This window comes from Acipenser ruthenus, chromosome 12, assembly GCF_902713425.1.
Source record: "Acipenser ruthenus chromosome 12, fAciRut3.2 maternal haplotype, whole genome shotgun sequence".
In the NCBI taxonomy this organism is placed as follows: Eukaryota; Metazoa; Chordata; class Actinopteri; order Acipenseriformes; family Acipenseridae; genus Acipenser; species Acipenser ruthenus.
This window is the reverse complement of record NC_081200.1, coordinates 645,457-664,948: the sequence shown is the minus strand read 5'-3', so window position 1 is coordinate 664,948 and position 19,492 is coordinate 645,457. Positions and strand designations below refer to the sequence as shown.

The following is a 19,492-nucleotide window of genomic DNA, read 5'->3' as shown; positions in this document are numbered from 1 at the left end:
TACTCTGTGCCTTTGCAGCCCTCGGGTCTTTAGAAATATCCTTTGAAGAGTAGACCCGATGGCTGTGGCAGCTCAATCTACCTTCCACCAATACCCTTGATGTGGTCCTCTGCTAATGAGCTGGTGAGGAATAAAAAAACAAAGCGGTGAGGTCAAGAGTATTCAATCCATATCCATCACATTACTGCATCAAGATCTGCTGAAGCAACACTGTGTGCGGCACTGAAGAGAGAGCAGGGTTCTGGCGCTACGGGGAAGAACATTAATAGCGTTTCTGCTCCCACAGTAAAGCTGCTGCAGTGTGAGAATGCATACTGCTTTCAGAGATAATTTATCTCATTCAGAAGTTAATACGCAGTTGAACCTATCCCGTATGTGCTAGAAAAGACGACAGAATGTAAGAGGCGGGAGGTAATTGGGCATATAAACCTATTGTAAATCATCTTTAACATTACTGTTACATGATTCTAATACATTCCTCTTGTGTATCATTATGCAGAAAATTGCTTTTGTCTATACTTTCTATTTTCAGAAGTTAAAAAAATAAAATAAAATAAAATAACAGCCAGAGCTGAAATCGAGAGGAATACGGCTGTGGAAAGTGGATCAGTGGTAAGGACTTGGGTCAGACCGCTGTACCATGAGGGGAGGTGTGAACGTCTGACACATTCTGAATGAATGGAAAAGTGCATTGAAATGCTCTGGCTTTGTCTGGGGAGTCCAGGTGGTTACAGCAGGCTTGTCCTCAGAGTAGAGTGCATGACTACAATAAATACATCCTTTGAGGCCTGGTTAGGAGAACCAGACTGGGGACTTGTGACGGGGTACACCCCACCCCTGGGTGCATATGTATTGTATTTGGCAGGACGAGCGAAGTGCCGTCCACCATTATATGATTTTGTATTTTAATACCTCGTGAGAATGCATGACTGTCGGCTAGTAATTATTGAATTAGCTGACAGTCACACATATTAGACTCATGCAGACTATGGCCGAGGGGATAACAAGATAATTAATAGCCAGTTAATCCCTCTGCCATAATGAGAGAGAGAGAGAGAGAGAGAGAGAGACTCTCACGGTCCTGCAGTCTCACCTGATCATTGTACCAAGTCACAGCGTTCTTGTATTGGGTGGAGATGTGGGAGTTTGGAGTCTGTACTTTTCCCATGTGTAGCTCGTTCTTCTTGTATTGTGCAACAACAACAGCAGTAGGCTTGTTTTCTTAATGCCTTTCATGACAAGAGCATGAAAGAGTACTAATGTTTTACTTATAAGTTATAGCTTGTGATGGTAATGAGGTCACATGCAGATTTGTAAGCAAGGTTCCATTTTACTGCAGCTGGCTTGTGAATCGCGGTTGTTGCAGTAATGGTTGTGCAGTGTTTGGAGTTGCAGCTAAAGGTCAGTGGAGGCTTCTGAGGCTGATGTGCTTGAGAGAACGGACAGGTCCATTCTACATCTGCTTGACGGCTCTTCTAGGTGGGTTGACTGGGAATGGGGATGTTGGGAAGCGATTCCCAGGAATTTGAACCTTCGTTTGAACCCTTGTGTGGAATCTGCCCCCGGGTGTTGTATAAACCCTCATTTGTCCAGGTTGAAAGGCTCACCACATCCCCCAAACTGTTCATGCTCAGAGTCATTGTCTGCCATTGTCTGCCATTGTCTGTTCATGCTCAGAGTCATTGTCTGCCATCTCTTCAAGCTCCCATAAACCTGTGGAGTCCCCAGTCACTTCAAGGGGCAATAGTAATTTACTGTAGGTCTAGAGTTAAGTAACTCTTAAAGAGATGAAATAGGGTTCATTAGGTTATTTCCACGCAGTCGTCTGTATTAGGACAGTATTGGAATATACAATACACTGTGCTGGGAGCCCAAGCGATATACAGTAACATGCCTGCTTCACCCCCGATACCAGAGCAGGATTGTATTTCTATTGAAAACAAAGATTTAATACAATACAAAAAAAAAACAACAAAATCTCCGTGTGAACAAACCTCAAGCAGAAAATCCCTTCTGCTCCTGTTCCTCTCGAGTGACCTTGACGTGATAATTGTAGCTGGGCAGCAGTGTGGAGTAGTGGTTAGGGCTCTGGACTCTTGACCGGAGGGTTGTGGGTTCAATCCCAGATGGGGGACACTGCTGCTGTACCCTTGTAATCTAGGTACTTTACCTAGATTGCTCCAGTAAAAACCCAACTGTATAAATGGGTAATTGTATGTAAAAAATAATGTGATATCTTGTAACAATTGTAAGTCGCCCTGGATAAGTGCGTCTGCTAAGAAATAAATAATAATAATAATAATAATAATAATACTTCAGATTAAAGATTACAGATTGTGATAAGCTTTCTATTTACAATCCCTCCTCCAATAAAGTGGCTGTAATTGTAACTCATAAACATACACTTTTTTGTAGATTGCGTGGGATGTTACAAAATGGGTATTGTAGTAGTATTGTAAATTAAATGTATTTTATATACTGTGGTAATAAACTATACACATTATGCGGTTTTATTTCTCACCCATAAGGGCACTGGAACTGCAATTTAAGAAAACTGGAAGAACATTCTGCCATCCAACAAGATGCAGGTCGACCGCAGTCTTGCAGCTCTGTGCCGGAACACTAATCCCTGGAATCTCATTTTGTTTTTCACCACTGTTCTGTAGTTGTGGGTATTGTGCACTTGTCCATATTGATGTAAGCTGTTGTACAGTTTTGAGACGTGTTGTACAATAGACTCCCTGAGGATGGGCCATGTCAGTAACTTGAAGTTACATGTATACGTGCATGCATACTTGCATACATACATACATACATACATACATACAGGGGCAGCAGTGTGGAGTAGTGGTTAGGGCTCTGGACTCTTGACCAGAGGGTCGTGGGTTCAATCCCAGGTGGAGACACTGCTGCTGTACCCTTGAGCAAGGTACTTTACCTAGATTGCTCCAGTAAAAGCCCAACTGTATAAATGGGAAATTGTATGTAAAAATAATGTGATATCTTGTAACAATTGTAAGTTGCCTTGGATAAGGGTGTCTGCTAAGAAATAAATAAATAACATACATACATAAACACGTGTGCATGTGTGTGTGGATACTGAACTCTTGGAGCATATGTAATTGTTCATAGTGATTCATTGAAAAAAAAATACCCATGTTGAGTAAGATGAGATGAGTTTGCCTGTTTTTTAGACAGTACAGGAGCCCTCTTTTCAAAGTGCACTTTAATGAAAAGGTCCTAAGTAGAGTGGTGCTGTTTGTAATCTATTTCAGCTGAATAAAAGAGTGCTTCTTGCAGAAGGGCAATTAGATGTATCAACTTGTCAAACCTTGGTCAAGGTGTGTTTTCTGAGCAGTAACGAAATCACATTCCTTGGCCTGTTAGGCAACTGTGTATCTGAAGTGAATTATATGAAGTGAAATATGTTACTGTACAATTGGGCAACATACTATATTGTGAATGGATATGCATGCATGTCTTAGATACAACGTTATGGTTTTGATCAATGAAACTACACCTGTACTTTGTACTGTACACCATTCCACACTCCCCACTTTCACTCCCAGTTTCTAATAGAAAAAGGGTTAAACCTCCTAATTGTTTTTGTTTCATCTCGGAAGCCATCTGTCTTTCTTGATTTATTGTCTCTGCTCTGCACAATGTGCTGGGCTGGCTGTTTCTTTCCTTGCGGTCTCCAGAGACTCTGCGTGTCTGGAGTCTGTGGCCTCCAGTCCGAGACCCCCTGCCCTGGGGGGAGTGCTCTCAGTGGGGCGCTTGCTCTTTTGTCACGGCTGCTGTGTTTTTTTTTTCTTTCCATACAAAGAACCATATTTCATGCTCAATTAGAAATGAGCACGTAGGAAATAAGATTAGAGGCAACACGCAGCCTGCTAATTGACTCTAGGAAGGAAGCCTGAGGGTCTTTTGTTTGTTTTGTAGTTGTTAATCTTAAAAAAAAAAACAAAAAAAAAAACTCAGCGGCTGGGATTCCATTCACAGTCCACTTCGGAAAAATTTAATCTTTCTTAACGGCACAGAACAACGAAAATGTCAACATCCAAATCCAGCCCGCCCACCTTTTCTTTCTTTCTTTCTTTCTTTCTCTATTTTGGGAATCCCTCTGGGAAGGAGTCTCTCGTTATCGAGCACGTAGCGCTGTCGCAGGTCCAGAGGTCAGACAAACAGGGACAGCAACCCAGACATGAGGCAGCGAGTGCTGGAGCTGTTTCCTGCTCCTCCTGCTGTGGTATTGCACTGAGGTGAATGTCTCAAACCTGATCCATTCCAGTGTGGGATAAGGCAGCGCTCACTTTAAAATAGACCCAAACTTCTGCACGCCAAAAACGTTGTACTTTTAGTGGTGTCAGTATCGTTCCTCTTATTTAACACTGGAGTCCCTTGTCTCTTCCCTGGGACATTTGCTTTATAAAGCGCTCTGGAGCCTGGTCGTGCCCTCATCCAGAGGTCTGTGTTGATGCTTGTGCAACCCTGTCATGTTTTGATATGGAATTCCAGTTCCTCCTCGCTTAGCCCTGACCCTGGTGATGCAGAAATCTACATGGCTTGATAGACGCCCATATCAACAATGAGGAGATCGGAGAGATTAGTCACATTCCTGTTGATCTGGAGATGCAGCCTTTCTAAAGCTTCTACACACCCAATATTTTCTTCTCTATTTTTTTTTTGTCAATATATTCTTTTCTTTTTTATACTGAGTCTTGTCGGAATGCTGCAGTGTTATGCCGAGTCTTGTTGGAATGCTGCAGTGTTATACTGCAGTGTTATGCGTATGATTGATTGTTCTGTGTTCTCCTACACCTTTTGAAGGAATAGGTTTTTCTTATCTTTTTGTACCCCAGCTCCTGCTATTGGCTCCTGACTGTCTCATGCTTTTGAATCCCAGTGGGTGAAGCTGGGGTGGAGCCGTCTAGAGTCGCAGAAACACTGGGCCATTGAAGAACAATTGTTCTGCTCTACTTCAGAGCTCTGAATAGATTGCAATAAAGAAAAGTCTGTTTTTAACAGACTGGCACCTCTGTTCAACTTCGCTGCTGTTTGCTAACCTCTTGGCGCCTAATCTTCCCTGCGAAAGCACAGACATCCATTTGCCATATGGTGAAGTTTAAATTGGGTTGAGACATTTTCTTTGAAGTTTTAAATCTACGATGCATACAATTCCATTGATCTTTATATACTGTGACAGATTTCTCCTGCAGAAAGATATACAGCTATCCTTTTAAGATGTGTCCCTGAAATGTCTGAAGGGAAAGGCTTTCCTGCGTTTCATAACTTTCCATACGGTATCCCCTAGTAAAGAGCTTCCCAACCCCGGTCCTGGGGACCCCCTGTGTCTGCTGGTTTTCATTCCAACTGAACACTCAATTACTTAACCAGACCCTTCATTGAACTGATGATTTGCTTAATTACGCCTTTGCAATTGTTTTCAGCTCTGAAACAGTTACAGATTTCAAGTTACTTATAAAATGTTATAGCTAACTTGAAATATGCAACTGTTAAGAGCTGAAAACAATTACAAAGGTCTAATTAAGCAAATTATTAGTTTAAATTACAGGTCTCGTTAAGTAATTGAGAGCTCAGGTAGATTGAAAACCAGCAGACACAGGGGGTCCCCATGACCGGTTTGGGAACCACCGTCCTGGCAGAAATGGGAGCTGTTTCTCAAAGAGACTTGTTCTATATAGTGGGCCTGTTCCAGCTCTATTTAAAACAAGCTCCCCTCACTGCTGAGCCCACAATACATCACACTGAGTTTGAAAACAGAAAGACCCATTCTGAGCCTGGAATTATTCATATTTCTAACCATAGTGTCCTTTTTCTTTGGGCTTGTTTTTCAGCTGTGTCAGTAAGGGAGGCAGGTCTGTGTGGTTGCCTGGTAACCCTTGAGTGAGCAGCGGTAGTTGGTATTCAGTTTGAGGCCTGCTCTTGTTGGCAGTCTTGGAGGTGTAATAGTTCAGGCCTCTGTCACACAGTGGGGGTGAAAGGAGGCTGGAAGCAGGATATTGCTGATTTACTGTAACCATACTTTACAACGGCCTGATTCTGTCCTGACTCCCTCCCAGGCTTGAAGAATGGAACCAACGTGGGACTGGCTTTCCCAGCGTGCCACGCTGAGACGTTAGGGCTCAAGAACCCGGAGCCCTGCTGAGCTGAATGACCCAGTTTGTACTTTATTATCCAGGGTGTGGATGTGGAAGGGGGTGGATTGGAGGGTGTCGGGTCCCTGATGTCATTCCCTGATGCTTCAGCACACACTGGGGATATTGATGGTCCCATTTGTGATGCAGTTGGCTCTGAATAAAGTGCATGCTGCCTGTAAGCCGGTAGTGTTTTGGCTGTCCAACACTATATACAGTACGTGTGGGTGGTTGTGATGTAAGTGAGACTTCACTGCAGTCTAACGGCACTCTTTCTAGGTACTCGTTACTCGGGTGCTGCAGTTCAACTGAACTTGCACATTGTGTCGAACCTGCTGAACCCCCTGGAGTCTGCCCAGGTGTCTTACAGGTGCAGTCTGGGGTTTATGGACACCCTCCCCTGCTTATTGATCAGTTTGCATTCTGCACGATGTGTCAGGGTGCCTAGGCTCTTCACTCCCACACACTCATGAGTAATCCTGTCCTGCAGAATATCGCCCTGTCAGCAGAACACATCTCTGGCTACACTGCAGCATTGCACAATCTACTGCTGCTTTTTTTTTTATTGTATTTGGTCTGAAGATCTTTTAAGTATTGATTCTTTTAAATATAGATAATTCTAATACAGCTAATGCTGCTAGTGCTATTCCTGGCTGTTGGCAGAACCCGCTCCCACTGCGAGAGCTGGAGTGTGATTGCCAGAGACCGTAGAACGCAGGCATCGTCCCCACACTGTTACATCGTGCTTTATTGTTTATCATGTGGTCTACTCCTAGCTGTGTGTGCCATTCCTTCTGTCATTCTTTTTTTTATTTCTGTGCAGTAGTTTATTTTAAATCTTTCATTCTTCCTTCACTGTATAGATTGTGTGTGTGGTTTTTTTTGTTTTTTTTGTCTCAATGTTACCCCTGTTTCTCTACCCAATGTCAACTCTGCAACCCACTTTCCCATCAGGAGTGCTGAAGATCACTGAGGGACGTTTCTGAAGTCCCTGTCACTCCTTTCTCCTGTCAAGCCAAGTGCCTCCTTATTTTTCCCTGCCGATCTTGAGCAGCAGGTGTTACTGAGCTCCTAAACCCTGACGGAGCCAGCGGAGACCCCGTTAACACAGCGCGGCTCTGACGGAGCCAGCGGAGACCCCGTTAACACCGCGCGGCTCTGACGGAGCCAGCGGAGACCCCGTTAACACCGCGCTGCTCTGACGGAGCCAGCGGAGACCCCGTTAACACCGCGCGGCTCTGACGGAGCCAGCGGAGACCCCGTTAACACCGCGTGGCTCTGACGGAGCCAGCGGAGACCCCGTTAACACAGCGCAGCTCTGATATCTACAGCCAGGATCATTAGATTGAAGCTGTTTGTGGGCTGGCTTTTGAAAGCAGTGCTGTCCTGTGTAGGAGTGACAGAACAATGCTCTTTGGTTGGAGCGTAGACACTGGCTGGTAACCGGCATGCCTCATTCCCCCTGGGTTCACTGGATCAGCAGGCTCGGAGACTGGCTATTCATCTCCTCTCATTGATGCCCCTTTCTGTGTTTCTGCAGCTGGAATTGTTTTCTTATTTTTTGATTTTGGTTGTTTTGTTTAACTGTCTGTTCAAGCAAGTGTTGAGTTATTTATCAGGGGAGTAATGGCAGTTTATTATTATTCTCGATGATGATGATGACTCTTATGTTGCACCACTCACTGGTAGCAGACAGACTGATCTCTGGCTGGATTCACATAGCTGACACGTGCAGCAGCTTCTCTTCAGTGAATTCTCCCAGCGCTGTGGGAGCTCGGTGTGTGTCTGCACTGTAACTTTCCCATGAAGAGAAATACACACAGTCAAGACAAACTAACATCTAGAACGACCATTCATTTGAGTAAAACCAACTCTTTCAAATGCACACGTTATTTTGTTAGCTTGTTAGTTTGTTAGTTTGTTCTCTGATTTGTTTCTTTAAGTTCTGGGTGAATGGCAGCTCCAGTCGTTCTTACAGTAGCACAGGTAGCTGGTATACAGTCTAAAGCAGCGAGGGGCTGGATTTTAAGCCCACAGTTTAATCAAACAGGATTGCCTGTTTTCTCTATTGTGTGGCACAGAGGACCAGGGCACAGGATGTCTCCAGTTTCACCACTCTGTACCTGTGCTGTGCTCAGTGAGTCCAGGCAGCCAGCCAGGCCAGGCTGAGACTGGCAGGTGATACCATGCAGGGACGCCTCATGCAGGGCTGCCAGGGTAATTGCAGCAGTCCAATCCCAACCCCACACAGAACAGGTTATTTACTGGACCCAATTTTAATCAGGTGGTCAAGGCATGATGTGCTTAATCTATGCCCGCTCTGTAATGTCAGTGGAAATGCTAGTCTTACAACACGATTGTCACCTTTTTCGAATAAAAAGTGCCTTGAGCCACTTTTTAAATGCGACAGTAATAAGGAAGAGATCAGGAACACATTTCAAAGTGTATTATATTTCTTGCTCACCTATTTAAAGTCCCCACTTGGCCGATCCAATGGCAAAGTCAGAAAGCTCCCAGAAGTGCAGATTTGTGAGGGGGTTTCTGGAAGAAAGGGTACTGCTCGTCTCTTTGTGTTTGTTGATGGTGCTCTGTGCTTCTCATCCGCAGATGTATGGCAGATATACCCAGGAGCTGGGGGTATACGCCAAAGAAGAAGCAGCACGCTTGCGGGAGGAGACCAGTTTCAGGAGGACACCGCTCAGCCGGTCTGCGGAGCTGCTGGAGTACGACAAGAGCCGCTGCGCCAGGTGTCGAAGTGAGTGACCCTCCGTACAGCCACCGTGCACAGCACAGGAACAGCAACCATAGGAACAGCATAGGAACAGCAACCCTCACCTTAGATAAGCTAGTTCCAAATTAGTGCTAACCAGGGGTCTGAGATCCAGTGTTATATTATTATTAATTTCTTAGCAGACGCCCTTATCCAGGGCGACCAATTACCCATTTATACAGTTGGGTTTTCCCCCACCTGGGATTGAACCCACGACCCTCCGGTCAAGAGTCCAGAGCCCTAACCACTGCTCCACACTGCTGCCCTATTAAATGAAAGCATGATTACTCTAAACTGCCATTAAGGCCTGCAGGGAAAAGGCAGCTCCCATCATTAATGAAGCTGCTCTCACTGTAAACAGTGACGAACACGCTTCACAAGCAGGGCAGTGAGCTGAGCTGCAGAGCTTTCACTGGAGTACCAAGTCAGGAAGTGGAGCACAAGTGAGAGTTGAGTGATCATTGGACCTGGGATTGGAGGAATGCATTATAGTTTCCAATCTTGAACTGCTTGTATGAAACTTCCCATGCATCTGTTCCACTGGGCATGACTGGGGTGGAGATACGAGTGTCTTGATTGGAGGAGGGGTGCAGGAAAGCGCCGGGTCTTTGAGGTGAGCTCGGGATCCCTGCTTTTCAAGGGCAGGAAGCTGGGGGTTTCCACATCTCATTAAGCATTGTTACTGGCATAGAGGAAACCAATCTAGTACCATTGCAAAAACAAGGCACTTCCTATTGGAGCTGCGACAGACCCACACTGCCTTGTGCAGACAGCAGTACAGCAGAGCTTCCAGGGAAAGCTAGAAAGCAGTCAGGAAAAGGAATTTCCAGTTTGCCTAGTAATACAAAAAACCAATGCAATGCTTTGTTTAACCACTAGAGGAGGCTGTGGCATTGCAAATTCTCTTTCTTTTCCCATGGTGAATTTAATTTACAGAAAAGCATCTCAATGTAGTATTGCTATAGAATCAAATACTGTCCTCTCAATTTATATATATAAATATATGGGGTTGGGGGTTGGGGGTTGGGGGTGGGGGGTGGGGGGTGGGGGTTGGGGGGACTGATCTCGTTAGTGCAAGGCTGCTGTTGTATGGAAATTCAAAAGCAATGCTGACACTGTTAGCAGGGCTGCTCAGTCCTTCACCATCATGGTTAAACATCTGAAAACAATAGAAGAATGCTAAGAGCAATACTGTATCAAGAAAAAATACAAGGATTTTGAAGGGAAAATCAACTTGATTATGCCAATCAGAGCATGATACAAGTTCGAATACAGAACGCTATTCAACCCTTAGAAAGAGAAGCCTCGGCTGGCTGCACCCTGCTCCTTTAATGAGTGACAGCTGGCCTGGCCTGCTCCCTGCCCTGCTCCGAGACCTCCTCCCTGGCCGGGCGGCGCCGGTACTTTCTGTTTCCTGTCCCCGTGGCGTTGCCTGTCAGCAGCTCTTCCTGGCCGGAGAGAGTGCAGGGGCGGACAGTGGAGTGAATAATCTCTTTGTGTCTGGCAAGGTGAACACACTTCATTCAAAAATAAACAAATAAAACAAAATGGCTGCTCTGAGGCTGACCTGAGCCGCCGTTTCCTCTGAGCAATGCAACCCCACTGGAGGGCTGGTTTGTGTTTTATAATAGTGTGGCCTACTAATCCCCTTCCCCTTTTAAACACGTGTTTATTCATTTGAAATGGGTTCTTACCATGTGTGATCACGAGTATATTGTTTTCTACAGTATACACACTTCTGAGACATGCAGAGTTTAAAGAAGAACTATGTGTGGATGACACAAGGATATAAGGGACTTCATGCATATCATACACTCATCCACCATCTCTGTATTAGCAAACCGGCCATACCTGCTACTGGTTCAGAGTTCAAATCTAGCTAATTCCTTGTGTGACCCTTGCATCATTCTAACAGAACCCTTCTTCCATTCTTTGTGCTTCACATGCTCACTATCCTATACGAAAGGGCTCTGCGTTGTTTTATAGCCTGCATTGGAACGTGGACTTGTTTTTGAGTACGACCGTTTCCTTAATGAACAGAATATCTGAACCTTGCACAGACCGTTTGGTTTGGACTTGATTCATATTCATGTTCTGAGCTGAGCTGCACTGTGCTGGTAAAGCTGAGATCCAGCCCAGTCACTTCAATAAGGTGGTTAATAAATGAGTGTTGAGTAGTTTAACAAGATCACCGCCGGGCCGTGGCTGTGTAAGGCTTGTCGGAGCGCATGCAGCGTGACAGCGAGCTTTTCCTTTTCAATCCCACAATCTAATCTGCTTGCATACAGCGATCCAAACCCCAGGCGAGTAACACGGAAGGGTAGTTGTGGAATCAGGGTTTCGTGAATGTAATCGCGTGCTTTCTGTACACTTGCAATAATTCCCATGGTCTTTTTTAACCCCTGCATTGATTTCAGTTGTGTAGCAGCAGCTTCTCTTCAATAACCATGTATTAAATGGAGAGCAATGCCTTTCAGAACAGAACCGAGAGAAGGAGCTCAGGGTGCTGTGTGACTAGCTGCACTCTGCCTTTTGAAGTGAGACATACACATTGTAAACGGTGCATTACGATTGAACGTCGTCTTCATGTAATCCAAACACATCCGCTTTGTTAATTAAATACATGTTTCATTTCTCTAGCTAACATGTTCATTGAATTGATGATGCCTTAGGGGGAATAGAACCCCCCCCCCCCCCCATGACTCTGGGCCACTTCGGGCATCCAGTGGGACCTGTAAAGCTTGTTACATTATATAGTGTTCCCCTGAGCTGCTTAAGCTGCATTGTTTTCTTCTGCTTTTCCCAGAGCTTCCTGTGGTTTGCCATGTTTTTCTCATACCTCTCTAGGTCTCGCAGTGTCAAGCTCAGCACAATGTCCTGAGGAAAGGAGGCTGGACACTGTTGGCTTGTTTAGCTGCCACAGGGATTACTGGTGTTTAGGGGTTCATTAAATCTTAGCCAGGACCCCAGGGCTCCACTCCTGCTCTTTCCTGAAGTATCTCTGTGGTGCTGTCGACATGCATCAGGTTTACACAATCACAATCAGCCTTTCATTTTTCATGAGGACCTCAATCGTCATTTGAAGGGGTTCCAAGTCCAATATTGAGATTCCACTAGAAACGTCTCTACTGTACCTGCCCGGCCAGGTACCTCATTATCCAGACAGCTGCTGGCCCATTAGCACGCTGGCCCTGTGATTAATCCTCATTAAAAAAAATCAGAGAAAAAGGCACTTTTACAGAGCGTTTTAAAAGGGACCAAGAACATAGTACACAGAAAGAGTACTTGAAACTGCAAACACAAGTCAAAAAGGAAGTTAGAAAATAGGAAATGCATGCACATGGATTAGGGAGTGGTTAAAATGTAGAAAACAGAATGTACTGATTTGAGGAGAAACCTCAAAATGGAGCGAGGTACCCAGTGGAATACCACAGGGATCAGTTTTAGGTCCTCTGCTATTCCTAATCTACATTAATGACTTTAATTCTGGTATATTAAGCAAACTTGTTAAATTTGCAGACAACACAAAAATAGGAAGAGTGGCAAACACCGTTGCAGCATCAGATGTCATTCAAAATGATCTAGACAGCATTCAGAACTGGGCAGACACATGGAAAATGACATTTACTAGAGAAAAGTGTAAGGTACTGCATGCAGGCAATAAAAATGTGCATTATAAATATCATATGGGAGATACTGAAATTGAAGAAGGAATCTTATGAAAAAGACATAGGAGTTTATGTTGACTCAGAATTGTCTTCATCTAGACAATGTGGGGAAGCTATAAAAAAACCGTCAACAAGATGCTTGGATATATTGTGAAAAGTGTTGAATTAAATCAAGGGAAGTAATGTTAAAACTTTACAATGCATTAGTAAGAATATCTAGAATATTGTGTTCAGTTCTGGTCACCTCACTGCAAAAAGGATATTGCTGCTGTAGAAAGAGTGCAAAGAAGAGCGACCAGAATTATCCTGGGTTTAAAAAGGCATGTCATATGCAGACAGGCTAAAATTGAATCTATTCAGACTACGCAGTGATCTGATCCAAGCATTCAAAATTCTAAAAGGTATTGACAATGTCGACCCAGGGTACTTTTTCGACCTGAAAAAAGAAACAAGGACCAGGGGTCACAAATGGAGATTAGATAAAGGGGCATTCAGAACAGAAAATAGGAGGCACTTTTTTACACAGAGAATTGTGAGGGTCTGGAACCAACTCCCCAGTAATGTTGTTGAAGCTGACACCCTGGGATCCTTCAAGAAGCTGCTTGATGAGGTTCTGGGATCAATAAGCTACTAACAACCAAACGAGCAAGATGGGCCGAATGGCCTCCTCATTTGTAAACTTTCTTATGTTCTTATCTTCTCTGTGTGCAAGCTGTATTCATTATTACACTGCATGTGTGTGTGTGTGAGCTGCGTTCAGTATTACACTGCATTGTGTGTGTGTGTGTGTGAGTTGCGTTCAGTATTACACTGCATTGTGTGTGTGTGTGTGAGCTGCGTTCAGTATTACACTGCATTGTGTGTGTGTGTGTGTGAGCTGCGTTCAGTATTACACTGCATTGTGTGTGAGCTGCATTCAGTATTACACTGCATTGTGTGTGTGTGTGTGTGTGAGCTGCGTTCAGTATTACACTGCATTGTGTGTGTGTGAGCTGCATTCAGTATTACACTGCATTGTGTGTGTGTGTGTGAGCTGCGTTCAGTATTACACTGCATTGTGTGTGTGTGTGAGCTGCGTTCAGTATTACACTGCATTGTGTGTGTGTGTGTGTGAGCTGCGTTCAGTATTACACTGCATTGTGTGTGTGTGTGAGCTGCGTTCAGTATTACACTGCATTGTGTGTGTTTGTGTGTGTGTGTGAGCTGTGTTCAGTATTACACTGCATTGTGTTTTTCTTCTTTTTCTTTCTGGAGGCGTTGCAGCTCTAGGAAGGCTCTGTGCTGTTATCAAGCTGTCGACTGCCCTGAGATGCATGGCTGTAATTATGTCTACATGGCATCGCGGGAGCAGGAGAAAGGCTGCCACCTATCTTTCATATGAATTGGCCCTAATGACCCAGCCCCACTGATAACATCACTGAATAACACCGAGCACGGCAAAGCAAGCTGCTCCACAGGCTCACAAATGAAGCTCTCCTGTAAATCGGGGATGTGCATGACACTCCGTTCCAGTGGAGCTCCAGAATGGATGGCTGCTTGAATATAAAGGGAGAGTGATGGGTCTGCTTGTCCCAGGCGAGACCATCTCACCTGCCAGGCACGGGACTCCTTGTTAAAGATGCACAGCTAGCTGTTCTTGTGCTGCTACCAGGTGACACGTAGAAAATGCATGCTGTTGCTGCATCTGCCCGTTCAGGTACCCGCAGGCAAGCGCGTGCAGTCCAATTGAAAAGACATTCTGGTTTCCTCTGTGTCGCGTTCATGCCTGCTCATGCGCGGGATCTTGTGCACAATCAGGTGTGAGACTGTTGTTTTGTCCAGAAGGCTGGCAGAACAGATCTGGCTGTAATAATCTGGAGATGTTGAGTAGGAGGTGAGTTTTTGCCAGACTCCCGGCTGGACTGCCAGAGCATCTTAGAAGAAAGCAGAGAGGAGGATTGCGTTGGAGGCAATGAGAGAGGCATCGCATCGCAGGTGGATGATCTTAGGAAATGTTGATGAGACCGGAGGAAGGCAGCCGTCTCTTGGTAGTTAATGATTGTAGAGGCTGTAAAATAATTTCCACACATTACTAGCGATTGACTTCCGCCAGTGTGTGTCTGCCATGTGAGATGAATCCTTTTCATTCCCAGCCGGCTTGTCTTGCACAGCTTTCAGTCAATGTGTACTCCTATACATTATAATTAGGGCTTCTGATTTTCGGTTTTATCTGATAAAACCCGATTAAAACACCCCTGATACAAATAAAATGAAATTGGTGTATAGCCAATAAACACCGGAAAACACTGGAAACGGTTACTCAATTCATGTTGCCTTCACCCCTTTCCCATTAAAAGCAAACAAACAAACTGCTTTTCCCTGTGTAGCTGGACAGTGACAGATTCATGATCACAGCAGCCACAATGTTCCCAGAGTAGAGTCCTTATTGCTCTGCCATTGTAATGTCACTGCAATATCAATAGTGCGTCTTGCTTATGATTAAGAGTACATATGATGGATGCATTGCATCGTTCCTCCTTCATAATGGATTTACATCGTTCCATGACTGATCGCGTCGAACACCAAAGCTATTATTTTGTCACTTTAGAGAAATGCTTTTTCTTCACACCTTGCTGGTTTTGTTTCGTAGCTCCCTGTAAACTGTAATTGCAGCTTGTACTTCGAGCCCAGGCAAGATACAAGAGATCTTCTGTGTCAGTTTCTGATTTCTTGTATCTGCTTTTTAAAAAGCGGAATAACTCAGATGAACATGTACAATAAGACCTCCGATAGTGCTGTAGACAAGTCCCAAAAATAGCTGAAAGGACTCCAACACAAAAGCTGTAGTTAAGTATGCATTTGAGCTTTGCCCAATAGTCCTGTTCATCCTAAAATCCTGTATTAGTCCTATACCCATATATTAGTCCCAGTTAAAGCGCAGGAGAGCAGGTTTATCAGGGGAAAGCGTGGCACCAGACCTGGTAGACAATAGCCCAGGAATCCAGCTTGGTAAACTGCAACAATTCCTATGGCTAACTTTTCTAAGAGTGCCACCTTGCTTATTGATGTTGCTGCTGTGTTTCATCGGGATCTAAACAGGACTGCAGATTGCAGCTACTCTCCGGTGCTGTAAGATTGCAGATTGCAGCTACTCTCCGGTGCTGTAAGATTGCAGATTGCAGCTACTCTCCGGTGCTGTAAGATTGCAGATTGCAGCTACTCTCCAGTGCTGTAAGATTGCAGATTGCAGCTACTCTCCGGTGCTGTAAGATTGCAGATTGTAGCAACTCTCCAGTGCTGTGCGCTGGTGTACAGCCTGAGATAGGCAGTTCATTACCAGGGCTGCAAATTCAGTGTGTGTCATCCTCCTTTAGCAAAGCAGATAAGTGTCTCTGGGCAATTAAAGCTGGGCTAATACAGCTGGGTGTTATTAACTAAAGAAGCAGTAAATCAGGGATCAGAGCAGAGGCACTGAAAGGGCTGCTTTCCTTTAAATACTAATGGTACCAAAACTCTTGTGATTAACTTTGCATTGGATTGCAGGTCCTCTGGGCTCCTCGGAGTCTGCACTGGGTTACAGAAGCTCATTTCTGTTCTAATAAAGGTTACTGATTGCTGTTTGAAGCACGGACACCCTCCCTCTAGTTTTACCCCTTGCTTGTCTTTTACTGCCTCGTTCCGGGGGGGGGGGGTTCACCCTCCTATTCCATCCTCCTGTAAATTCATAAAGAACAATTCTGTAGTACATTGGATTCCTAAAAAAATAAATAAATAAATAAATAAATAAATAAATAAATAAAACAAATTTGTAATCGTTAGCTCCGCTTGTTGACTTTTGAGACTGAAGGAGGATTTGACGATTCCAGAAAGGCACATTACAAACTAACCAGCTCGGAGTTTCTGCTATCCCAGTGGACTTAGTGTTGTTTTTTTTGTTTTGTTTTTTCTTTTTTTTGGGGGGGGACGGGACCTTTCTGCAATTCCAAAGTCTTGCAGCAGGGGGCAAAGTGAGTTTTTGGCTGAAAGTAGCCAGTGTACAAAAATAAAACAAAAACGCCACCGCCAGTGTATGTGTTTAGTCGACTGTGTGTAATGTAGTCAGTGTAGGGCTGAGATCTTGATGAAATTAATCCAGTTACAGGGGGCACTCTCAGTAAAGGAGCGTTCTGCAGTGGGCGTGTGTCAGGCTGATTGTTTCAGATCTCATCAGACACTGTGCTGTGTGGGAGGGCTGTCTGAAGGGAAGGGGGCAGAATGTTGCCAACAGTGCCTCACTTCTGTTCATCTGTTCCCAAGCTCTAAACAACACGACCCATGCAAAATGTCACCTCTGGAATTGTGCAGCTTTCTTCTGCTTTTGCCATGCTTTTCCATAGTTTGCCATTTTTTGAAATGCTTTACCTGTGCATTACCAAGAGTTCACTATGCTTTATTACACGCTGTTATGCTTTTACTTGGGGAAACTTTTATATAATGGAATCCACTGCATCCCATTGAAACACTCTTTCTAGTTCAGTCTTACATTTTGTAATAATGCATGTTTTGTGATCCATTAATCATCTCTCTGTCTTTCATGTTGCCTCTCGCTCTGTGATGCTTCTAATCCCATTTAGAGAGGATGATGATATCATTTCTTCTAACGTACATTACCAGAGGGCTCTGTCTCTTTCCTCATTTTAAGTAATGGGTCCATATTGAACAACTAGGGTGTGACTCATTCTTTTCATTGCTGTGGGAATGTGGTGCTGAGGGCGCTGCACGTTGTTTCATGTTGTGTTAATTAGCACACTGGAAAGATTTAAAGGGGGTCACTGCTGGATCGGAGTGGAGTCTTTAGAAAGCGGGTGATGGCAGGGGTCCGGAGCTGAGGGACCCCTCCTCATGATCCCGATCACACCCCTCCCCACGGCCAGCCTCTGGTGGAATCTGGTTCCCTTAGTTCAGATCAACAAGGAAAGTGCTTGCCGTGCGTGTATCCCTTCAAATTAATAAGGCTTGGGCTTGGTGCTTGTAGTCCAGGTGTTGGATTCAAAGTGCGCACATGGTCATGTAATAATGTAACATTAGCTTTCAGAAGGCATCTGTGTAGGTAGCTGTACAGTTCCTCTTGAGAAGGGTGGATTGTACCGTGCTTGGAGAATGTTATTAAAAATGAGAACTTCAGCAACACAACGATGCACGAAGCTGGGCGGACAGAGCCTCCGACAAGCTTCTGAAGTGGATGTTTTAAACCACCTTCCGCTCCTGGGCTTTGTTCCAGCCCTGTTCTAAATGTTTAATCAAACCAATTGCACCTCCATGCAGACCCTGAAGTTGTTCATTATATCCCTTTACCTGTTAAACCTGGAGTGGAATGGCCCACCAGGACCCAGACTGGATACCCCTGTTTTAAACAGTCTGGCAAATATGCCTCTAATATAAATAAACAAGCATTGGAGCCCCTTTATTTAAGCACAGAGAGTTTGACACTGGAGTTGGAAGGAAAGAGCAACACAGAGTCTCTTTGTGATTTTATGATTTGTGATTTCTTCTGCGAGCGAGCGATCCTGATTTAAGAGACGGGGCCCCTCATTACAGAGATGTGACTGTGCTCATTATCACAGAGCTGCAGAAACAGCAGCCGCTGCTCACCCCTGCCCCCAGGTGCGTCACTGCTGTCCCAGAGCCTGTGCTGTGCAGCCGCGTGAGGAACTGGGCTGCCTCTCCAAGGTGACTGTGGAATAGATGCTCCCCACAGAGCAACTAACCCTAGGACTGCTGCCATGCCAACTGCATAACACAGACAGTCCCTGTCTGGAGGAGGATCTTATAAATAACATATTCTAAAAAAGCCTGCTCATGCAATGCACTACTATCCTTCAATTCAACTGTAACTTAACCAGAGTCACGTTGTTTGGGTTTGTGTCAGTCCTGTAACAATGTGTCTGTTACCGCAGTGCATTCCTCCATTTATTCATGTTCAACGGCTCCTAAACAGAGCAGAAACAACAGGTAAAACTGGGTTCATGGTTTCACCCATAAAATAAATAATATATTAAAACTTACAAGCTGTACCAACCAGGTTCAGAATATAGAAGCGTGCGTGCGTGCGTGCGTGCGTGACCCTCAGATTAAGATTGTTTACAAGAGGGTCCCAACAGAGCGCAGACAAAGAGAGTCGACATCATGGTACAAAAAAATAAAACATTGAGGCAAACATTTAGAAAAGCTGATAGACTGCCACTAAACTAACAGGAGCTGCACTCTCTTATAAAGTTTGTTCTGTTAGTGAAAGATGAAAAGAAAGCTCTTCTTTTATATGTGAGCTGGATCTGATTCAGGGTTTGAAGTGTTTTTAGTTGCATTCTCCTGTTACTAGATATCTTTATGAGAGCGAGAGAGAGACGCTGTCATTTGGACAAGATTATGCTTTCAGGCCAGCAAGATGTCACGTTGCAGGTCGTGTCATTGATAAAGACATAAGACATTGATTGTACACAGGGATCAGAACACATTTTCTCTGACACAGTGACTGCTGAAGCACCAGCGTCTGAAGCTGTGATGTGCTTGGAAGACAGAGATAGCCTGGTTTGTGAGCTGCAACACCGTGGCCATTCAGAGACAATGCGATACTGTCCCGGGCGACCCACAGGGCTCCTTCCAAACTGCTGAAGGTTTCCTTTTAAAACAATGTGACTGCCTCAGAATCGAATATGATGCTGCATTTGTAAAGTTGAGAATATGTTGTTAGATTGGGAACACTGGGACAGGATAGAGTTGTTTTTAGTCAATGACTCTCATTAGGTTTGGGGATGACTAAGGCAGGGAGGGGGTTTTGGTCAAGTGGCTAAAAGGCACTGTACATACTGTTATGGCACGAAGTGATAAAAATATACATTGACGCCACCTGGTGGACACTACAGTTCATGATTTCCTCT

General features: G+C 44.6%; 1 protein-coding gene across 4 annotated transcripts in view; it reads left to right on the top strand.

Annotated features, from left to right (window-relative positions):
- The window catches only part of LOC117417169 (chloride channel protein 2-like), a 123,111-nt gene that overhangs the window by 15,125 nt on the left and 88,494 nt on the right, over nt 1–19,492 (top strand). For all 4 annotated transcript variants that reach the window (XM_059034242.1, XM_059034241.1, XM_059034244.1 and 1 more), the window contains exon 2: nt 8,766–8,913. In XM_059034242.1, coding sequence (XP_058890225.1) covers nt 8,766–8,913 — 148 coding nt within the window. The remainder of the gene's footprint in view (nt 1–8,765; nt 8,914–19,492) is intronic.